Source organism: Sinocyclocheilus rhinocerous, unplaced genomic scaffold (assembly GCF_001515625.1).
Source record: "Sinocyclocheilus rhinocerous isolate Xijiao unplaced genomic scaffold, SAMN03320098_v1.1 scaffold42, whole genome shotgun sequence".
Classification (NCBI taxonomy): Eukaryota; Metazoa; Chordata; class Actinopteri; order Cypriniformes; family Cyprinidae; genus Sinocyclocheilus; species Sinocyclocheilus rhinocerous.
Window position 1 is genome coordinate 285,324 of NW_015627390.1, and position 21,074 is coordinate 306,397.

Below are 21,074 nucleotides of genomic sequence, written 5' to 3' on the forward strand. Positions count from 1 at the left end.
ATTTGTAGAAAACGAAGCGTTTGAGTGAGGCGGGGCATAGGGGACTTACAATAATGTACAGTATTTGAAAAATAATGTGTTTTTTGAACATTAAAGCATGTCAACATATTCTGTTACACCAAATACACAAAATAATGATCTTTAAAAAATCATCATATGACCCCTTTAATGCAGTCATGCACATGTGACCACAGCAACACAATAGAGCATGCAGTTATTTATGAAGTGCATTTTTTTTAATAATTATGAATTCTACCAAAAATTATATGTTTAGTGAACATGTCATCATTTAGTGAAGTATCATATATATAAATTATGATATGTGTGTATATACTGTGTATGTATATACAGTATATATATATAAATATATATTTAAAAAAATGTATCCTTTATTTTACCAGGATTTCCAGGGAGTCCTGGCCAAAATGGCAGGACAAAAAGTTTCACAATAAAACAATTACAAACACATAAAACAAACAAAATGTTGCCCTACATTCAGATGATTACAAATAAAATGTTTGCAATTTATATATATATAAAAAAATATGGCTCAATTATTTCCACTTAATTCACATAAGTTCACATACTATAACACAGTGTCATAAAATAAAAATTAAATGAAATATAAATATATAGTATAAGTAGTATTCATCTTTTTTCAATTGTTTCATAGACATAAAGATAATATAATACAAATAAATAACAATATTACAAATATAAAATTATATATACACTTATAAAATGTAAAAACATTTTTAAAATGATATAAAAAACTTTTATAGTTAAATATTATTTTATTAAATATTTATTAAATAAAATAAATTTTGGAAGCAGAGAGTAAAACAGTTAAACTAAAGTCTTTCCCTGAGTTCTGCAATCATTTTTTAACAACACCTGAGGTAAACTTGTTTCTAACTAGTCCAGAATAGTCAAAGATCTTGTTTCCACCATGTCACATTTCTACCCCACCTTAAAAACACACTATACAGCTATACAATAGCAGGTTTAAGTGTTGACGGTAGCATCTGCAGAGGAAGCGGACGTGGCATTGTTCTGCTGATCGCCTCTGGCTCGTTCCACTCACACACTGAACCGTCAGAGCACAGATGAGTCCTCCAGACTCTCACAATTACAGCAGGTCAATCACAAACCGCCGCCAAGATCCACTTATTTACACACTTCTTCATTCTCTCACTCTCCAAGCAACTGTTTTCAATGAGCTACTCGACATGGATGATTCCTCTGAGTCCGTCTCCGGTGTCATGACAACCACAAAACCAACAGAGTCAGGCCTGCTTCTGAATCTATATTTTGAAGTTGCATGTATGCACTTTTTCTTGGGTCTGTTCTTGGATGTTTCCCTGAGTCTATATATTTTTCTCCTATCTCTGTTGTTGTGTTAAGATCATGCTCTGACTCCACATTCCTGCATTAGTGTTAGTAGGTTAAATAAACATTGTTTCAGCACGACTGCTTTCAGGTTTGACCTCACTGGAACAAGTCTGTTATTCAGTCCGTGACAAACACACATTTACAAATCACTGATTTCCTCAAATAGTTTTTAAAAAGCAACACTGAAAATCACATTCTGTCCTTCTGGGGAAATCAGTGAGTTAATGATTACAGTTTGAATGTTTCTTTTTTTTTTTTCGTTTATGCTGCTGTTGTTTACTTTGGTATTTCAAATATTTGCTGACAGTAAATCTTTGTTTGCTGCAAGAGAACATTTAACCCTGTAAAGCCTGACATATGAAATAATGAAATGCAGATTTATCAAGCCTTTAGACAAGATATATAAGAAAATCGAAAAATAAAAGTTGAGAATATGGAGTTCAAACTTGAAGAGGAACAAAACAGCTCCGTTTTATTCAGAGACTCAAACTGAACAAAAATATGAATTTGCTGCAGATGCTGATATTTAAATGATGAAATTCTGCTGCATGTAGTGTAAATCAATGAAATCTTTATAACAGTACAGTATATACTGACATAAAATGATCTAAATATCAGTGGTCGCTCTGCAGTGGCATGCGAAAGTTTGGGAACCCCTTGCAGAATCTGTGAAAATGTGAATAATTTTAACAAAATAAGTGCATTAATAATTTGAATTTTGAATTTTGAACAGGATGAAGATGTCCAAATTTTTCTTATATTGTTGAGGGGTTTTTTTGTTGGGATTTTTTTTCCCATTTAGTTTTGCCCTTCAGAAGCAACAGAAGATACGTGCATGTTTCTCAGAAGACAAAATAAGTCAAATTTACCTTGATCTTCAAATTCAGGCTCTTAATGCGTCGTGTTTCCTTCTGGAGCATCAGTGAATATTTGAACCTTTTTTAATAGTTGTGTTTGAGTCCCTCAGTTGTCCTCAGAGTGAAAAGATGGATCTCAAAATCATACAGTCACTGCTGGAAAGGGTTGAAATCTGCAGAAGATGCTGGAAAACTGAAGAATCTGCAGGAGCTGGAGGATCTTTCTGAAGAACAGAGCTCAGTTTAACTGTTCAGAACAAACAAGAGACTCATGAACAAGCATCACAAAACGATGTGAGATGTTCTGGAGTTGTACAATTACACTAAAAGAGCTTTTAATTGATAAAAACCGTAAACTATCACTCAGAGACAGAAGACAAGCAGTAGACTGAGTGAGACAGGTTTAACAGCACAGTTTTGATCATGATGCTCATTTAGATTGTTTTGGAGGACTTTGCAGTGTATTTTCGTCTCGTTCTCTCTGTTCAGGGGTCAGGTGCCTGCCGAGGCTGAAAATAATTACTTAGCAATTGCCAAAACACTGGAGATGTACGGCGTGGATCTGCACCCTGTGTTTGTAAGTTCAGCCCTGTTTAATCAAGAGCTGTTTCTCTCCTTCATTTTATTTGATTGGATACAATATCAACATTTGTCTTTTCTGTTAATGATTTAATTCTTCCTTTCATTTCTCCGCTGCACCAGCTTGATTTTTAATAATCCTGGCAGTGTACTCTATGACTATTGATGATGAATTGCTTGTGTTTTTGTTTATTAGTCTCGTAATGCATGAATGTTTTCAGGGAGAAAAGCAGTCGGAGTATTTCCTGGGCCTGACGCCTGTCGGGGTCGTGGTTTACAAAAACAAAACACAAGTGGGGAAATATTTCTGGTAGGTTGATGTTTAAACTGAATTTTTCACCTGTTAGAGGAATAATTCACCCAAAACTGAAAACTCTCAGTCATTCGAAACCCACATTAATGTGTTTCAGGATGTTTTTGAATTTTCAAAACAAATCCTTTAAATATATGATATGATACATGCTGTGATATATGTAATATTATGATATATGATGTATGTTATGATATGATCCTTTAAAAGAATAAATCATTTAATGAGATATGTAACGAGATATATGATATAATATGAGATGTATATGAGATAATATTTATCTCATATCGTATATCACATCATATATCATATATCTCGTAACATATATCATATGATATATCATATATGATATATATTGTATGATATGATGTATGATGTGGTATGAGATTTATGATATGATATATGAAATGAGATATTTGATATATGGTATGAGATATGATTTGATTTGATATGATAAGAGATATATGATGATATGATATGATATATGGTATGACATGATATCATATAGTATTACTTTATATTAACGCTTTACTCTTGACTTTGTCACTCTGTTTTGATTTGTTTTTATGCACAGTGTTAAATAATGTACTTTTAATCAATCATGTTTCAGGCCAAGAATTACGAAAGTGTATTTCAAGGAAACCCAGTTTGAGCTGCGGGTTATGGGCAGAGATGTAAGTCGTCTTTTTAATACAACATCACAATAAATAAATGAACTGCGTGTGATCTCTAGATACCAGAAAATCCCTTGAATTTACATGCAATCATTGCATTATACTGTTGCCACCGTATAAACCTTAACATCATGATTTTCTGTGCAGCTGCTTTGAATCGATGTGTATTATGAAAAGTGAAAGCAAGCAACAAAATTAATGTATAAACCTGCTTTACTTTATTGCAACTGCTTCCATAGCGTCACAAGCTCTGGGTGGAAAATCAATGAAAAGCCCGTGATTGATGGAGGTTTATGACTGGCCTCAAGCCTCTTGACTGTCTATAACCCGTTTCCTCTAGGGCCCAATTTAAGCTGCAGTGAAGCGTCTTCTCGCTCCAGGACTCTGGCCCTCTTCATCTGAGCCAGTGAGATCAGGCTAATGAGAGCACACGCGGGTTATGAGGGCCACCTCCAGTGATGAGCATTTAACATCAAGTATATACACACATGCGTTTAAACACAGCTTGCCTGTGTGTTTTCAGTGCAATGAGACGTCGTTCTTCTTCGACGCTCCCAGTAAGACAGCCTGCAAGAACCTGTGGAAGTGCTGCGTGGAGCATCACACCTTCTTCAGGTACAGCAGCAGAGATTTCCTGCTCTATTAAAGAAGTTACCCAATACAGTAGTGTATCAGATGGCGGGAATTCAAATATTATTCCATTTCATGGGTACCGAATAATGCATGTCCAGAAAACATGGTAACACCATGCTATAATATTTATGTGCTATAGTTTTATTAATATTTAGATTTAGCTTTTATTTTTATAATTTTATAATTAGTTTATGTGCTTTTTTATTCATTTATTACTATTTAGGTTTAATGTATTTTTAATTCGGTTTTATTTTAATTTCAGTTTTAGTTTTTATTTATTTGAATTCCATTTAGCAATTTTAGAGCTTCATCGAAATAAGAAATGTTGCCTTGGCAACTAACTGAAATATGTTTTTCATCTAATCTTTATATTTATATTTTATTTTATTCAAGCTTTATTTCAGTTAACGGGTTAAATTTATTTATTTATATTTTCGTTTAAAGTTGAAGCACTAAAAATGGAAATAAAATAAAAATAAAAAAAATAAATAGATAAATAAAAATAAAAATAATAATAAAAATGGCAAAAGCCCATAATAAGATTACAAAAAATGTAAGTTAACTTGTTAACTGAAATAAAATTTAAACTGTTAATTGAAATAAAGCTTGAATAAAAAATAAAAAAATTATAAAGATTAGATTAACATTTTTAAATTATTTCAGTTAGTTTGATCATTTTTAGTTTATTAAATTGAAGCACTAAAATTGCTAACTGGAAATAAAAGATAAAATAAAAACTGAAATAAAAATAAATATAAATTAAAACTAAATAGTAATATTTAAAATAAACAAAAACTAATAAAAGTGACAAAAGCACATAAAATTACTAATAATTTAAAAAAAGAGTATAAAATCAAAGCTAATTCAAAACAATAATAAAAAACTTAAATTAATAATAGTAAATAAACAATACCAAATGCAAAATTTTATATTTTATTTTATTCAAGCTTTATTTCAGTTAACGGGTTAAATTTATTTATTTATATTTTCGTTTAAAGTTGAAGCACTAAAAATGGAAATAAAAAAAAAATTTAAAAAAAAAATAGATAAATAAAAATAAAAATAATAAGCCCATAATAAGATTACAAAAAATGTAAGTTAACTTGTTAACTGAAATAAAATTTAAACTGTTAATTGAAATAAAGCTTGAATAAAATAAATTATAAAGATTAGATTAACATTTTTAAATTATTTCAGTTAGTTTGATCATTTTTAGTTTATTAAATTGAAGCACTAAAATTGCTAACTGGAAATAAAAGATAAAATAAAAACTGAAATAAAAATAAAAATAAATTAAAACTAAATAGTAATATTTAAAATAAACAAAAACTAATAAAAGTGACAAAAGCACATAAAATTACTAATAATTTAAAAAAAGAGTATAAAATCAAAGCTAATTCAAAACAATAATAAAAAACTTAAATTAATAATAGTAAATAAACAATACCAAATGCAAAATGGATATTATAGCATGTCGTTACCATGTTTTTTGGACATGCATCATATATAAAATTAACACCTGATATACTGATATGTGCTTTTGTGGTAGCATTTGAACTAAATGGTTTTATTAAAGTCAAAAATATCATTTAATATGACAGAATGGACCTGATTGCATTACAAGCACCAATAAAACACTCATTTTAAGGCTCAGCTCAGTAACAGCTACACATTTCCACTGCATGAAACTGCTTGCGTTGGAACAACCTCATGCACTTTATAAACATCTTAATCCGGTCTGAACTACTTGTTTGAGTGCAGAAAGCCGAACCCGCTGCATTACACTCTCACAGAGAAACGCTGCGAACCCAAGGGCCCTTCAGATTCCCGCGGCTTTACTGAGGCTCTTTATTCTGAGGAGAAGCGTTCACAGTCGTCTCTGGTGTTGTGTTTGTTTAATCAGAGCGTCTCACTCCGATCCCCAAAGAGCTTTACACGCTCAGAACGCAGGCGGCTGGAGGTTTCTGCTGCTAATCCGCGCGTGAGAAACACCTCCAAACTCCTGCAGACTTTAATATTAAGAACAGAATTCTTGCTAACACTTTACACTAAGGTCTCAGTTGTGAACATGCGTTAATGCATTAGCTAACATGTTAGCTTGATAGAAAACTGAAATGAAAATAAACAGTATTTTTTAAATAAATAAACACCAAACTGATAAAAATGGCAAAAGCACATAACAAAATTACTAAAAATGTAGCTAAAATTAAAATGAAAACTAAAAGTATAAAAATAAAAGACAATTCTAAATAATTGATCAAATGCAGAAACAAAAATTTTGATATGATCAGTTTTTTGGACATGCATCATTCAGTATGCATTATTATATAGTATTCATCTGATCATCTATTTTATCAGGTAACTTACAAACTGAGCTCTTTTTGGTAACATTTTAACTCGTTTTATTTAAGTTCAAAATATTATTGAATATGACAGAATGAACCTGACTACATTAAAAGCACCAATAAATTCATGCAAATTTTTATTCATAGTTTAATAATATTTCTTTTAATTTTAGTTTTCATTATTTTAGTGCGTCACGTTAAACTATGCGAAAATGAGAACTATAGCTGAAATTAAACAATTAAAAAAAATTCACTTTATTTTTGTTTTATTTTAAATAACAAAAATGTTTACCTTTTATGGTTTTAGTGTTAATTTTAGTTTCAGTTAACTGTAACAACCCTGGTTGAAATGAACAAGTACTAAAAGCTGTAGAACTCCATTGTTGACTAATATATTTGTAATGAATTATTGATTGTTAGTGTTGTTTGCTATTACTGTTGTTTATATGTCGTGTACAGAGCCGAACACATCTGAAACGCTGAGCGGAAACAGGACCGTCCCGACTTTAAAAACAAGCCCAATCATGTTCTGTCATCATAACACACAGATCAAAATGATCAGAGACAAATTATACAGAACATGGCGTTCCTCAGTTCTAGTCTGATCTCTTATTATGTTTTGGCTTTTCATTTCTCTGCTGGTTGGTTCTGCGTTTTAGCAGAGCTGTGCGTTTACAGCTTTTGAATTTTAATGAGAGGAAAGCCTTCCTAACACATTTGTTCTGTAATTTAGCTCATTAAAATATGGCTGTAAACAACAGATTTGCCCCACAGATGTTTGGAAGGAGGCTATGAAACAACATCCATGTTTCATCAGGAGTGATGATAATAAATAATCTTAATAAAATGTCTTTCACAGAATGCCAGAGAACGAGTCTAATTCACTAACAAGGAAACTGTCCAAATTCAGCTCTCTGGGCTCGAAGCATCGCTACAGGTTCGTAAACCAGAAATTAATACTTTTATTCAACAAAGATGCATTAAATTGATCAAACGTGACAGAAAAGATTTATAATGTTACAAAAGATTTCTATTTCAAATAAATGCTGTTCTTTTGAACTATGTGTTCATCTGTGAATCCTGAAAAATAAAATGCATCATGGTTTCCACAAAAATATTGTGCAGCACGACTGTTTTCAACATTGTGATAATAATCAGAAATGTTTCTTGAGCAGCAAATCAGCATATTAGAATGATTTCTGAAGATCATGTGACACTGAAGACTGGAGTAATGATGCTGAAAATACAGCTGCGCATCACAGAAAATAAATTACAGTTTAACAGATATTCACATAGAAAACAGATATTTTAAATAATAAAAATATTTCACATTTTAACTGTTTTTACTGTATCTAATAAATGCAGCCTTGGTGAGCAGAAGAGACTTCTTTCTGAAATATAAAAAAATGTTTCTGACCCCAACGGAGTTATAGAAGTTGTCATAAATCTATAACCAGATAAAAACCCAAGACACAAAGTATTGAGAAATTACTTTTAATATGCACAGACAGATATTAGTCACAGACAGTGATATAATGCTGAATGTGTGACTCATGTTACTGTCATTACATTCTCAGGGTTAGTCATTAAATAAACATAAAATGGCTGCATCACATCCATCCAAATGTGGGCCGAACTCAAAAGAATAAAAAGCCAAATAATTGACAGATTACAAAATCACAGCACCTTAAAACTACTACCTAACAAGCACTAAACACCAGTTTTTAAAGGAACAGTTCACCCAGAAAATTAAAGTAATTTCATACAGAATAACATGACTTTCATTTTCTGAGTGAACTGTTCCTTTAACTCTTTCCCCGCCAGCAAAAAGTTCTCAGACACTGCAAGCATTTTTGATGATTTTCACTAAAATGTCATGACCCCCAGAATATTTTGTTGTATGCATTTCTGAACATGCAATACATCACAATAAAGAAGAGAGCCTCTCCTTTTAAACAAAAAAATCTGTTTTATTCTAGCTTTAAGCATTCTTTTTTATCAACACCTGAATGTAAGTAAGTTTCATAAAAAAACAACATTTTGAGCAAAAAGCTGAGAAAATCGTATTTTTATCTGGATCATATTCAGTAAGATGATCAAAACAAAGATGCAGTAGATGGCTTCCATCAGCACTCCTAAAGCTTGCACAGTCCTTTACTACTTCCTGGATCCACATTTCACTCGGTAACATTAGGCAGTTTTCATTTATATGCTGTTTATTGTTAATGATCGCATTATTTTTCATATGCATATGCATACATATGAGATCGCTCGTTGCTGCGTCTTCCTCGCCTGTGTTTTTGATCGGCATGTTCTAGACTCATTCAGGAGATGCGTAATAGCGCCCTCTAGTGTATAAAAGTGAAAACATGGGGGAAAAATGTGTCTTGTTTTCTAGTATAAATATCTAAACATTCTTGAATCAAGATTCATTTATTTGACAAGTAAAATGATTTAAGATATGAAGTCTTGTTTTCTAAAAAAATTATCAACATTTTGTTCATTTTTGCAGCAAGCAAAAATATCTGCCAGTGGCGTAAGAAAAATAATCTTAATTCAAAGGCTAAACAAGAGAATTTTTCTTGCCCCATTGCTTGTTTTAAGGAAAAACTAACAAAATGTTATATTTTACAGAAAACAAAACATCATATCTTAAGTCATTTTACTTGTACAGCAAATTCACCTTGAATCAAGAATTTTTAGATATTTATACTAGAAAACAAGACTAAAATACTAAGTAAGAGAATAATTTTTTGCAGTGTGACAGGACTTGCATTTGCGAATGTTTTTTTTCCACAAGAATACCAACATGTTCACCTTCTCTGGTTTAAGAAGTGGTCTTTTACTTTGCTTTAGCTTGAAAACCAAATCCATTTTGGTTTCGCAATCTAGAGCCCTGAAAGGGATTCCTTTAATGACGTTTTATAGTGTTTTATAGTTCATTGTGTCTGTTTCTGCTTCCAGTGGAAAGACTGCGATGCAGATCGGACGAGAGCAGTCTGTGACACTGCCGCGACCCGACCTACAGGTGATCCGAACCCGCAGCAAGACCTACCCGAAGAGAAGCACACAGCCCGCAGGTGAGCCGCATCTCACGCCCGGTTCACACCCGATGAGGTGTTTCTTGAGACAAACAACCACACAGAACACTCCAGGCCAAGGGTTCTCAAAGTCTACATTACAAGGTCCAAATCTGAATTTTCATCAATGTCAAAGGTCCGGAACAATTAGTTATTACAAAACTTGATATTAATAAACATGCATAACAAATCAACACTTATTTTGAAAATGACAGAATTTTAATTTTTGGGTGAACTAACGCTAATGCGAGGGTGTTTCTAATGCAGCATCTATGGGAGGGACGGTAAATTTGACATCGTTCTCTCTTCTGACTGCCGTTTTCAGTCTCTCTCAATTTTTTTTCCTTTGATTGAAAGTCATGAAAACACTATCGTGGAGTTTTTCTTTTGCTATTTGAGGAAATGGGAATGCAAAAAATATATTTGTGGTACTCTCCCATTCACTGCTCTCCAATTAACCTAACTATGACGACTTCGGCTGCTGAGAAACCCGGAAATTTGAAAATATATTTATATCTATATTTCCCCTATCTTTATGTTCATACAGTCAAGGTGTTGAACGTTACACTGATAGTTTTCAACGTTTCTTACCAAGAAGCGTTTAAAGGGGTCACGACTTGCCTCTGTTTTTTATTTTGTACTGTTCTCTGAGGTCCACTTATAATGTTATCAAGATTTTTACATCAAAAAAACATCATAATAAGTAATAGGCTATTTTCTGTCCTGTTTTTGAGCCCCTCATCTGAACACTCTGTTTGAATAGTCATGGAGGATGGTAGACTCGGTAGTAAACGCCCACTGCTATGATTGGCTAATAGTTGTGCATGTTTGATAGTCAACGTCCTTCACAGATGGACGCTGCAGTGATTCATAAATAGCTCAATACATATCAAACGATCTGTAAGAAGAGAAAGCAATAGTGACCATGTAATGAAAACAGTTACTCACACTTGTGTTGCGACATTACTGTCGGATCCAATGTAGTCGCACAGTATCGTCTTTCAGTTTCAATCTTTTTGAAAATCCTGCGTTGAATTTTGCCTTGTTTATAAACGAATACGCAGTAAAATGAAGTGAACAAAGGACAGAGATCTTACTGACGCAGTCTGGATCTTCATTCAAAATAAAGTTCATCCACTCTTTCCTAACGTTGGGACCAGAAGGAAGGCGATGCAAAGACAGTGTCTTGTCTTCAGAGCATATTTAACGAACAGTGATTTTATTCTTGAGATCATTCATTGAGATCATCAAATGGAGACTTTGCTGAATCTCCTGCATCTCAGATGTTTCTCCTGAGAAAAAGACCCCAATGACTTCATATAGATCCCCTCCAGTTCAAGAAGATCTCAATATGAGCTCTGACATTTCTCAGAATCAAATGATCTGAGTTCACACATGAATACAGTGCATCCTATATTTACCATGGTACTGTTGGATTCATACCAGTGTTATTTTATTATTTGTGTACTATTATAGTATTTATTAATACTTTGAATTTAGTTTTTCAGTATTTTATTAACTTTTTATTATTTGTTTATATTTCTATATTGCTTTGAAATTAATACTCAACTTCAACTTATTTTATTTATTTCAGTTGTATTTATTAACATTTTGAATTAGGCTAGCTTCTTTTCTCTATTGTGCTTTAGTCGTTTTTTATATTTTTATAGCTTTAAGTTTGGCACTTCATCCTAAAGATATTTTTAATTTAGCTGTGTCTATTAATATTTTGAATGAGCTTTTATTTATTTATTTACTTTAAATTGTAATAATTTTGTTGTGTGCTTTATTCATTTGTATTAGCTGTTGCTATATGGCTTTAATTTTAGCACTTCAACTTAAACTTGTTTTATTTCATTTATTTGTATTTATTTATATTTCAGCTTTTACCTTTATATTTTCAGTTTATTTTAGTAATTTTGTACTTTAGTCATTTTTATTCATATGTAATTCTGTTTGTATTTAATTGTAATACCTTAAACTTGTTTTATTTCATTTAGTTGTGTTTAGCTTTTATATTAGTTTTTCAGTTCTCGTTTTAATTTTAAGATTGTTGAAGTAATTTTGTGCTTTGTGCTAGGTTTTTTTTATATGTATTTCTGTGTAGCTTTAATTTTAGTACTCCAACTTAAGGTTATTTTATTAAACTTGTTTTATTTAGTTGCTAAGTCAACAAGTCATTCATCTAGTATTTCTATTTTATGTTAACATTATTTCAGTTACCAAATCCGATTTTTAGTAGTTTCACTTTTAGTTAACAATATCAGCACTGATTCATATTCATGCACTATGGTATTTTATTATGGTATGCCGTTGTAGTTTTTGTATCTGTTTTGTTTGTGCATTCTTGTCCTGGCTAAGCTGTCCCGTCATTGTTTTTTCCTCAGCGGTCTGTACAACTCGGCCAGCGAGCGGAACAAATCTCCCAAATTCCCCAAAGCTCACAGACGTTCACCCTCAGGAGGCAGCGAGAACGAGACGTCTCACTCGGCCCGCCGCAGGTGTTGTGTCCGCATGCATCCCGCTTCTGCATTCAGACTCATTTATGACCTTGAGTGTTAATGCATCTGAAGAAGTGCATGAGTCTTTGAACATCAGCGCTGAATCTCAATCCAGATGCATTTGCTCCCTCTAGTGGAAGTAAACTGGAACAAATGGGTTTTGTTACTCCTCGTTTGTAGCAAGAAGCCAAACACAAAGAGTAGCATCCAGGACTATTATTGTAAACTAACACTAAAACTATACTATATATATATATATTTTTTTTTTTTATGTCCATAGAAAGCACATTAAATGTAAGTAAAGTGTCTACTTTTAAGGTTTCAAATACGTTTTTAGAGAATAAAATGTCAAAATTTGGTTGAAATAATGTTACAGTCATTCAGTGTAACACAATATTTATGTAAAAATTCAAACATGCTTATTCTGACGTGTACATATTAAAATATATAAAAATAAAAGAGTAAGGGAGCAAATAAAATTTTTTTGTGTTTTAAATGAGTATTTTAAAAATGTAAAATCACAACTAATTAGTATTTGGGGTGAAAGTAATTAGTTTTTTAAATATGTCATAAATTATTTTTTGTTGTAAATATGCCTGAGAAGATTGTTACACTGAATGACATTTTAGTGGGTCTCTTCTGTGAATCAGGGAAAAATGTATGATATTTATTTTTTGCTCAGAAAAACAAAAACAAAATTGCAATAAAATTAAACAGAAAATGTTTACATTTTTTGGGGAAAATCAACAACAATTTAATGCAGTATTACACTTACTGTTTTTACGCTTAAACCCTTTTTCGTCTTTGACCGATATATATATATGAATTGAATTGAATTGAATAAATTAGTTAATTAATAAATAAATACATTTATTGGCTTGAATAAAGTAAAATAGAAAAAATTTGAAACAAAATATTTAAATTTTAGTTTGTTTTAATTTTTTTATGTGCTTTAGACATTTTTAATAGTTGTTGTTTTTTAAATGTTTCTATATAACTTTAATTTTAGTACTTCAACTTCAACTTATTTCATTTAGTTGCATTCATTAATATTTTGAATTAGCTTTTATTTTTATATTTTCCGTTTTCTTTTCTTTTTAGTTTAGCTTTTATTTAGGCAACATTTCTCATTCTTGTTTAGTTTAAGTTGAAGCACTAAATTTGCTAACTGGAAATAAATTGTTTAATTTAAAAAATAAAACTGAAATGAAAATAGATTAAACCTAATAGTAATATTTAAAATAAACAAAAAAAAAGCACATATTTTATGTGCATTAAATTACTAAATATTTAACTAAAATTTAAATTTAATGTTTTTTTTTAAAAAAAGCTAATTCAAAATATTTATAAAAACTATAATAGTTTATAAATAATACTAAAATAACACTGGCTGCATCAGAATGAATATTTCTTGATTTACTGTATTCCTTTCAAAAATTGAGAACGCAATACATTGAATATCTTGTAATGTTTAAAATAAACAAAAAAGCGCATAACAAAATTACTAGAAATTGAACCTAAATTAAAATGAGAGCTGAAAGTATGAAAATAAATGCTCAGTTCAGAATAGTATATAAATAAATAAAAAAACATTGCTTGCATCTTAATGAACATTTTTTAATTTTACTTTAGTCTACATTAGTCTACAATACATGGATTATTTAGTTCTATTTTTTCAGCTAAAGTCTCATTGTCTGGCAGTAAGTAGAGGAGGTGAAAGTTCCTCTAGTTATGAGTTCTTGCCTCTGGGCATCAATAAGAAGTGAATCCTGCCGCAGGCGAGGAACTGATGAAAGAATGGCTGAGAATAAATCAATACTGATAAATCCTCACAGCAGCGCAGGCGTCTGTCAGAGATGATGAAACAGTCCGTGTTTCTCTTTAAACGTCCTTCATTGTGTTTTGTCTTGACAGAAAAGGTCAAACCACTGACGACCCACAGGCCAACAAACAATACAGGAGGAGGTTCGCTTTTATTCGTTTGCTTCTTTAGATTTCAACAGCTTCACAACTAATATAATATAACAGAAAGGAAACAATCAGTGTTTGGTGTCGCGCAGCTCTTTGTTTTTCTAATTTATGCTTTTCAATGCAAGACAGTTTCTTTGAGTTTGTCGCTGGCTGGTTTTAAATAGAGCCAGACACATTTTTTGCATTTTTTGAGACAAAATCTGCAGAATGTAGTGTGTTAAAGGAGCAGATCACCCGAAAATGAACATTTGCTGAACATTTACTCACTCCTCAGGTCATCCGAGATTAGGATGAGTTTGTTTCTTCATCAGATTTGGAGAAATGTAGCATTGCATCAGTGTCTCACTGCAAGTGAATGGGTGCCGTCAGAATGAGAGTCCAAACAGCTGATAAAAACATCACAATAATCCACAAGTAATCCACAGCACTCCAGTCCAGCAGTTAACATCTGGAGAAGACAAAAGCTGAAACTAATCCAGCATTAAGAAGATTTTAACTTCAAATCGTTGCTTCTGGCTAAAATACGATGTCTCCTGTTTTCTCTCACATCAAAATCCATCAGTATTTAGGCTTGTAAACAGTGCTTGATCTGTGCAGATTTCTCTCCTGATTCAGACCAGACCACTTTTTCACTGGAGGAAGTGTTATTATGTTACAAACGTTGGATGTGTTTCTTACAAACATGCAGCTTTTTACTTCATAAGATGTTAACTGATGGACTGGAGTGGTGTGGATTACTTGTGGATTATTGTGATGTTTTTATCAGCTGTTTGGACTCTCATTCTGACGGCACCCATTCAGGATCCATTGGTGAGACACTGATGCAATGCTACATTTCTCCAAATCTGATGAAGACACAAACCCATCTACATCTTGGATGACCTGAGAGTGAGTAAACACTCATTGGGAACTGTAAGCACAATCAAAATAGTTATATTAAATTACATTATAATTAAAATATTAAATAAATAAACATTCACAAACATTTGTTTGCTGAGTTCTGCAGTTACAGGTTCTTTTCTACAAAAGTTCTTTTCTACAAAAACTTTATTGTAATTTCATGTTTTTGTTAGAGAAGGTGTTCATGCCCAGGTATTTTTAAACAGAGTAACCTAATTTGGAACAGAGATGCAATTTCTTGTAAACTGCAGGATGTGATTTTTATTAATAACATTTTTGTTTTGTTTTTGTAGAACTGATTATGATCAACTTTCTAGAACTGTTCGAGAATGTGTGTCGTTTTTCCATTCTGCCCTGTCACCTTTAACCCCTCTGATTGGCCCCTTTAGGTCACGTTCCCGTGGAAACACCAGCAGCGGCAGCGAATCCGAGAATTCCAACAGGGAACATCGTAAAAAAAGAAACCGGTGTGTGATTGAGCTGTCAGGACAATAAAAGAGCACAGGCCTCCTGCAATATATGGACGTTATAAATTAAGGCAGTAATGGTCTTAAAAACAATTGTTGCAGGAAATTGTGAAAATCTTTGAGAAAAGCAGGAAATCTTTGCAAGAATTTGTATCATAATATAAATGCATTCTCATCTCTATAACATGCAGGTCCCGGCAGGAGAACGAGATGGTTGACTCTGGTCCGCAGTGGGAGGTTGTGCTACGCAGACAGAAGGAAAAAAACCCCAGCGATCCCAACCATCGGCGCTCGCGACACCGCTCACGATCGTAAGCACCTGAAACTATTAACCCTGTAAAGCCTGACATATGAAGTCATAGCCACATCAGGCTTTTATGGCTCATATAGTCTGGTTTAGTGAGAATATAGAGAAAAAAACAGCCCAATTTGATTCAGAGTCCCAAACTGAGCAAAAATATGCAATATGGTGCAGATGCTGATATTTACATAGACAAAAAGAGGTTAAACTCTGAAGCTTGTAATGTAAATCAATGAGATCTTTATAAGAGTACAGCAGATACTGACATACAATGATCTAAATATCAGTGGTCGCTCTATATCTCCAATAATGTGTCTTAGTAAGATGAGATTGAAATGATCAGAAAAAACAGCCCAATTTTATTCAGAGTCCCAAACTGAGCAAAAATATGCAATATGGTGCAGATGCTGATATTTACATCAGCATTCAATTCTGATGCTTGCAATGTAAATCAATGAGATCTTTATAAGAGTACAGCAGATACTTACATACAATGATCTAAATATCAGTGGTCGCTCTATATCTCCAATAATGTGTCTTAGTAAGATGAGATTGAAATGATCTAAACATAATGCAATGCAATGCTGATTGAGAGCTGAAGAAATAAAGGCTCCTCAGAAGATGTGAGATGTTCTGGAGGCTTGTGAAGATCATTCCACCGCTGAGGAACAGTGAAAGTAAAGCTTCTGGAAACAAACGCTCCTCAAAAGATCCTGAGGATCAGATTTGAGACTCTAAAACATGATTGATGGAGAATCAAGTAAAGCTGAGCTGCTTCAGTCCAGAAAGTGTTCATCTGGAAATATGACTACAGTTATTCTAACGTTTACTTGATAAAAATCAGTCAAGATTTGACAGCAGAAACACACGAGAAGCACCAGCTGAAGCTGGAGGTTTGTACAATTACACTAAAAGAGCTTTGACTGGATAAAACACTCTAAACTATCAAATTAGACGACAGAAGACATGCGGTAGATTGCGTGTGACAGCAAAGTTTTGTTCATGTTGATCATTAGAGGCCCATAAAATATGATACAGTAGATTTTTAGGGTTAAATCATAACAAATCTAAAAGACCCGACCCTTTTTCTTCTTGTCAATCGCAGACGAAGTCCAGACGTCCAAGCTAAAGAGCAGCTCTGGAAGCACATCCAGTGAGTTTAACGTCACGCTTGTCACTGATCAGACTCCAGCTCTAAACAGCAGAAGACAGACGGTGATGATCATGTTGTGTTTGTGTGCAGGAAGGAGCTGATCGAACCTTCAGGTCTCTCTGAGGAGCAACTAAAGGAGATTCCGTACAAGAAAGTGGAGTGAGTCAAATAAACCTGTCCTCCTATAAAACAGGACAATCAATAATTCCACAAATAGGGTTAACATTGGTATCCCATAAAAAAGGAAATCCCCAAATGTATATGCCTAATGAAAGTGTGCCTCTGTCAGTGTTAAAACCCCCAGGCAATTAGTGTCCATAGAAAACATGCATTATTCAGCTCAGTGAATCTCTAAAACCGTTCCTCATGAGCTGTATGTAAATCTGATGTTTTTCATTTTTGGGTGAACTATCCCTTTAATACTGAACGAAATTTCGCGGCCTTTTTGATATTGAATATCATTTGGGTTGGTTTTGTTTCGCAGACCTGGCAACCCAGGTCTGTCTCTTGACGTATTTGCGTGAAACAAATTCCATATATGGAAAAAAAATATTATTTTTGCCATATGAGACTTGAACAGTGCTGATTCTAGACTTCTGGGGACCCCAAGCAAAGCTTTGTTGGGGCCCCAAAATGCTCCCCAACCCCTTAACGTATTCTTTCAGAGCAGTTTCACTGTCAACAAACAACAGTGAGTTAAAAAAAAAAGTCAGTAATACAAAAAAGGAAGAAAATTACAAACAATAGGGCAAAAAAATACAAATAAACAATTTAGCCTATAATAGCCTACTATACAGAAATGTATTAATCAAATGTAAAAATAAAGCACTGCACAGACTTCACCATATAAATTAAACATAAATTGATTCATAAAGTTATGAACAATATTCAGTGAAGAGCAGTGAATAATTCTCTTCTTTTCTTTTGTTGTTTGATTAACAGACGATGACAGACAGCAGCATGTTGATACAGTAGGCTGTCACAGAATGCAGATCTAATACTGACTACAGAATAAAACATTAAAGGTAATTGCAACTTTTTTTTGCAATTGTGAGTTTATACCTTGCGATTCTGACTTTCTTTCTTAAAATTGCAAGTTTATATCTTAGAATTGTGAGGAAAAAGGACAGAATTGTGAGATGTAAACTTCTCCACGTCACCCTATAGCGCCATTTTGGAGAGTGTCACATACGTAAACAATGTATGTATGCGAATACAATGTTTACGTTGTTTGCACTTTGATCTGAACGTTAACAGCGTATCCGCGAACATACGTTGCATATGTTGTTTACGTATGTGATACTCTCCAAAATAGAATTGGAAAGCTTGTAGCTGTTGTAAATTGTAGCTTCGTAAAATTACGTGCAAACAGCTGCATGTATCTGGTTTCAGAACACAAGGTGACCCGATCAAGATCCGCCATTCACATTCTCCCAGGAGCTTCCGGCAGTTTCGACGCTCCCACTGTTCGGATGGCGAACGGTCTGTGCTCTCTGAGGTCAAGTAAGTCCGTTCTGAGCGGTCAAGAGGATGTTTTGTATCACACTCGCCGATCTCAGGTCAGATTCATTTTTATTGTCTTTCAGCTCTCGGACCGATCTGGTGCCTCCTCTCCCGGTTACCCGCACCGCAGACGTGCCTGGTTCCAGCTCGACCCCTGCACAGGTCAGACACACACCTTGCCTTCTTAATTATTTAAAGGAATAGTTCACCTAAAAATGAAAATTTGCTTAACATTTACACACCCTCAGGCCATACAGGATGTAGATGAGTTTGTGTCATCATCAGATTTGGAGAAATGTAGCATTCCATCACTTGCTCACCAATGGATCCTGAATGGGTGCCGTCAGAATGAGAGTCCAAACAGCTGATAAATTCCATATATGGAAAAAAAATATTATTTTTGCCATATGAGACTTGAACAGTGCTGATTCTAGACTTCTGGGGACCCCAAGCAAAGCTTTGTTGGGGCCCCAAAATGCTCCCCAACCCCTTAACGTATTCTTTCAGAGCAGTTTCACTGTCAACAAACAACAGTGAGTTAAAAAAAAAAGTCAGTAATACAAAAAAGGAAGAAAATTACAAACAATAGGGCAAAAAAATACAAATAAACAATTTAGCCTATAATAGCCTACTATACAGAAATGTATTAATCAAATGTAAAAATAAAGCACTGCTCAGACTTCACCATATAAATTAAACATAAATTGATTCATAAAGTTATGAACAATATTCAGTGAAGAGCAGTGAATAATTCTCTTCTTTTCTTTTGTTGTTTGATTAACAGACAATGACAGACAGCAGCATGTTGATACAGTAGGCTGTCACAGAATGCAGATCTAATACTGACTACAGAATAAAACATTAAAGGTAATTGCAACTTTTTTTTGCAATTGTGAGTTTATACCTTGCGATTCTGACTTTCTTTCTTAAAATTGCAAGTTTATATCTTAGAATTGTGAGGAAAAAGGACAGAATTGTGAGATGTAAACTTAGAATTGCGAGAAAACGTCAAAATTGTGAGATAAAAACGTTTTTATATATATATATTCCATTGTGGAAACAGGCTTCCATAGATAATAGTTACATTTTTGCAAACAGTCACAAAGACAAGATATATATATATATATATATATGTGTGTGTGTGTGTGTGTGTGTCTCAAGAAGCCAAAAGCTGCGAGTTTGTAAGAAACAAATCCATCAATAAGACGATTTTAACTTCAAACCGTTGCTAAAATACGAGTCCATAATCGTGTGTGTGTGTGTGTAACACCACTAATGAATTCCCCTAATATAAAGCTAACAGGATAGCTGACTGTAAATCCAATATCTTTATCATCACAGATTTCAGTTTGATTCAAGCATTGAGACAGGCTGTACAAACAGCAGTTTGATGCTCTTCAAATGCATCGGGAGCATGTTTGGTCTGGTAAAGTGAACATGTGTGATGTTTCCCCAAGATATAGGTGAAGGTGTGTCTTTTTAAGTGCTGTTGAGTCAGGTGTGATTCACTTCCATTCCTTCACCTTCCACTGAGCTTCTCCTGGTCTCGCTGGGCGACTCCATCTGAGTTCGCAGCTCAGCTGCAACAGATTTGTGTGAGTTGTGGCACGCGGCCAGAACAGCGTGCCAGATGCACTCACTAACCTCTTTTGAGGGATTTTAGGACAAAGAAACGAAGAAAGCCAATATACAATCACTTTGTGTTTGTGACTGTTTCCACAACAGATCCTGCTCATTTCATAGAAAGCAAAGCCATTATTTTTCAGGGTTCAGGTCATGATAATGACTAACAGAAACGTAGTTTCTCGAAATCCATTTTTTCTCATGCATAGTCACCCAAATGTATTTAATTTTCTTAGATGCAAAATATCAAACCAGGCAGCATGTTTTAAAGCACAAAATCACAAGCACACATTTCATTTGGATTTTTGTTGGTGTTTGCCCGGGTTTTGACTGATGTTCTGAATTGTTTTTAGGGTGGTTTCTTAACATCTTCACCTGGTTTATCATCCACTGCCTAATGCAGTGTTTCTCGACCCTGGTCCTGGGCGCCCCCCAGCACTGCACATTTTGTGTCTCCCTAATCAAACACACCTGATTCAACTCATGAGCTCATTAGAAGAAACTCCAGGACCTGAAATGGATGTGTCAGATAAGGGAGACATACAAAATGTGCAGTATTGGGGCGGCGCCCAGGACCAGGGTTGAGAAACACTGGCCTAATGCTGTGGTTCCCAACCCTGGTCCTTGAGGCACCCCAACACTGCACGTTTTGCATGTCTCCTTAATCAAACACACCTGATTCAGGTCATCAGCTCATTAGTAGAGACGCCAAGACCTGAAATTGGTGCATCATAGAAAGGAGACATGCAATATGTGCAGTGTTGGGGTGCCTCAAGGACCAGGGT

The 21,074-nt window shown here is 33.8% G+C and overlaps 1 protein-coding gene across 1 annotated transcript in view; it reads left to right on the forward strand.

Moving 5' to 3' along the window:
- LOC107727839 (band 4.1-like protein 4) overlaps positions 1 to 21,074 on the forward strand; it is a 57,606-nt gene that overhangs the window by 31,654 nt on the left and 4,878 nt on the right. The window contains exons 7-20 of the mRNA XM_016537857.1: positions 2,739 to 2,826; positions 3,050 to 3,138; positions 3,749 to 3,812; positions 4,336 to 4,427; positions 7,650 to 7,727; positions 9,755 to 9,952; positions 12,258 to 12,371; positions 14,286 to 14,336; positions 15,632 to 15,709; positions 15,901 to 16,020; positions 17,116 to 17,163; positions 17,254 to 17,322; positions 18,556 to 18,666; positions 18,750 to 18,828. Coding sequence (XP_016393343.1) covers positions 2,739 to 2,826; positions 3,050 to 3,138; positions 3,749 to 3,812; positions 4,336 to 4,427; positions 7,650 to 7,727; positions 9,755 to 9,952; positions 12,258 to 12,371; positions 14,286 to 14,336; positions 15,632 to 15,709; positions 15,901 to 16,020; positions 17,116 to 17,163; positions 17,254 to 17,322; positions 18,556 to 18,666; positions 18,750 to 18,828 — 1,279 coding nt within the window. The remainder of the gene's footprint in view (positions 1 to 2,738; positions 2,827 to 3,049; positions 3,139 to 3,748; positions 3,813 to 4,335; positions 4,428 to 7,649; positions 7,728 to 9,754; positions 9,953 to 12,257; positions 12,372 to 14,285; positions 14,337 to 15,631; positions 15,710 to 15,900; positions 16,021 to 17,115; positions 17,164 to 17,253; positions 17,323 to 18,555; positions 18,667 to 18,749; positions 18,829 to 21,074) is intronic.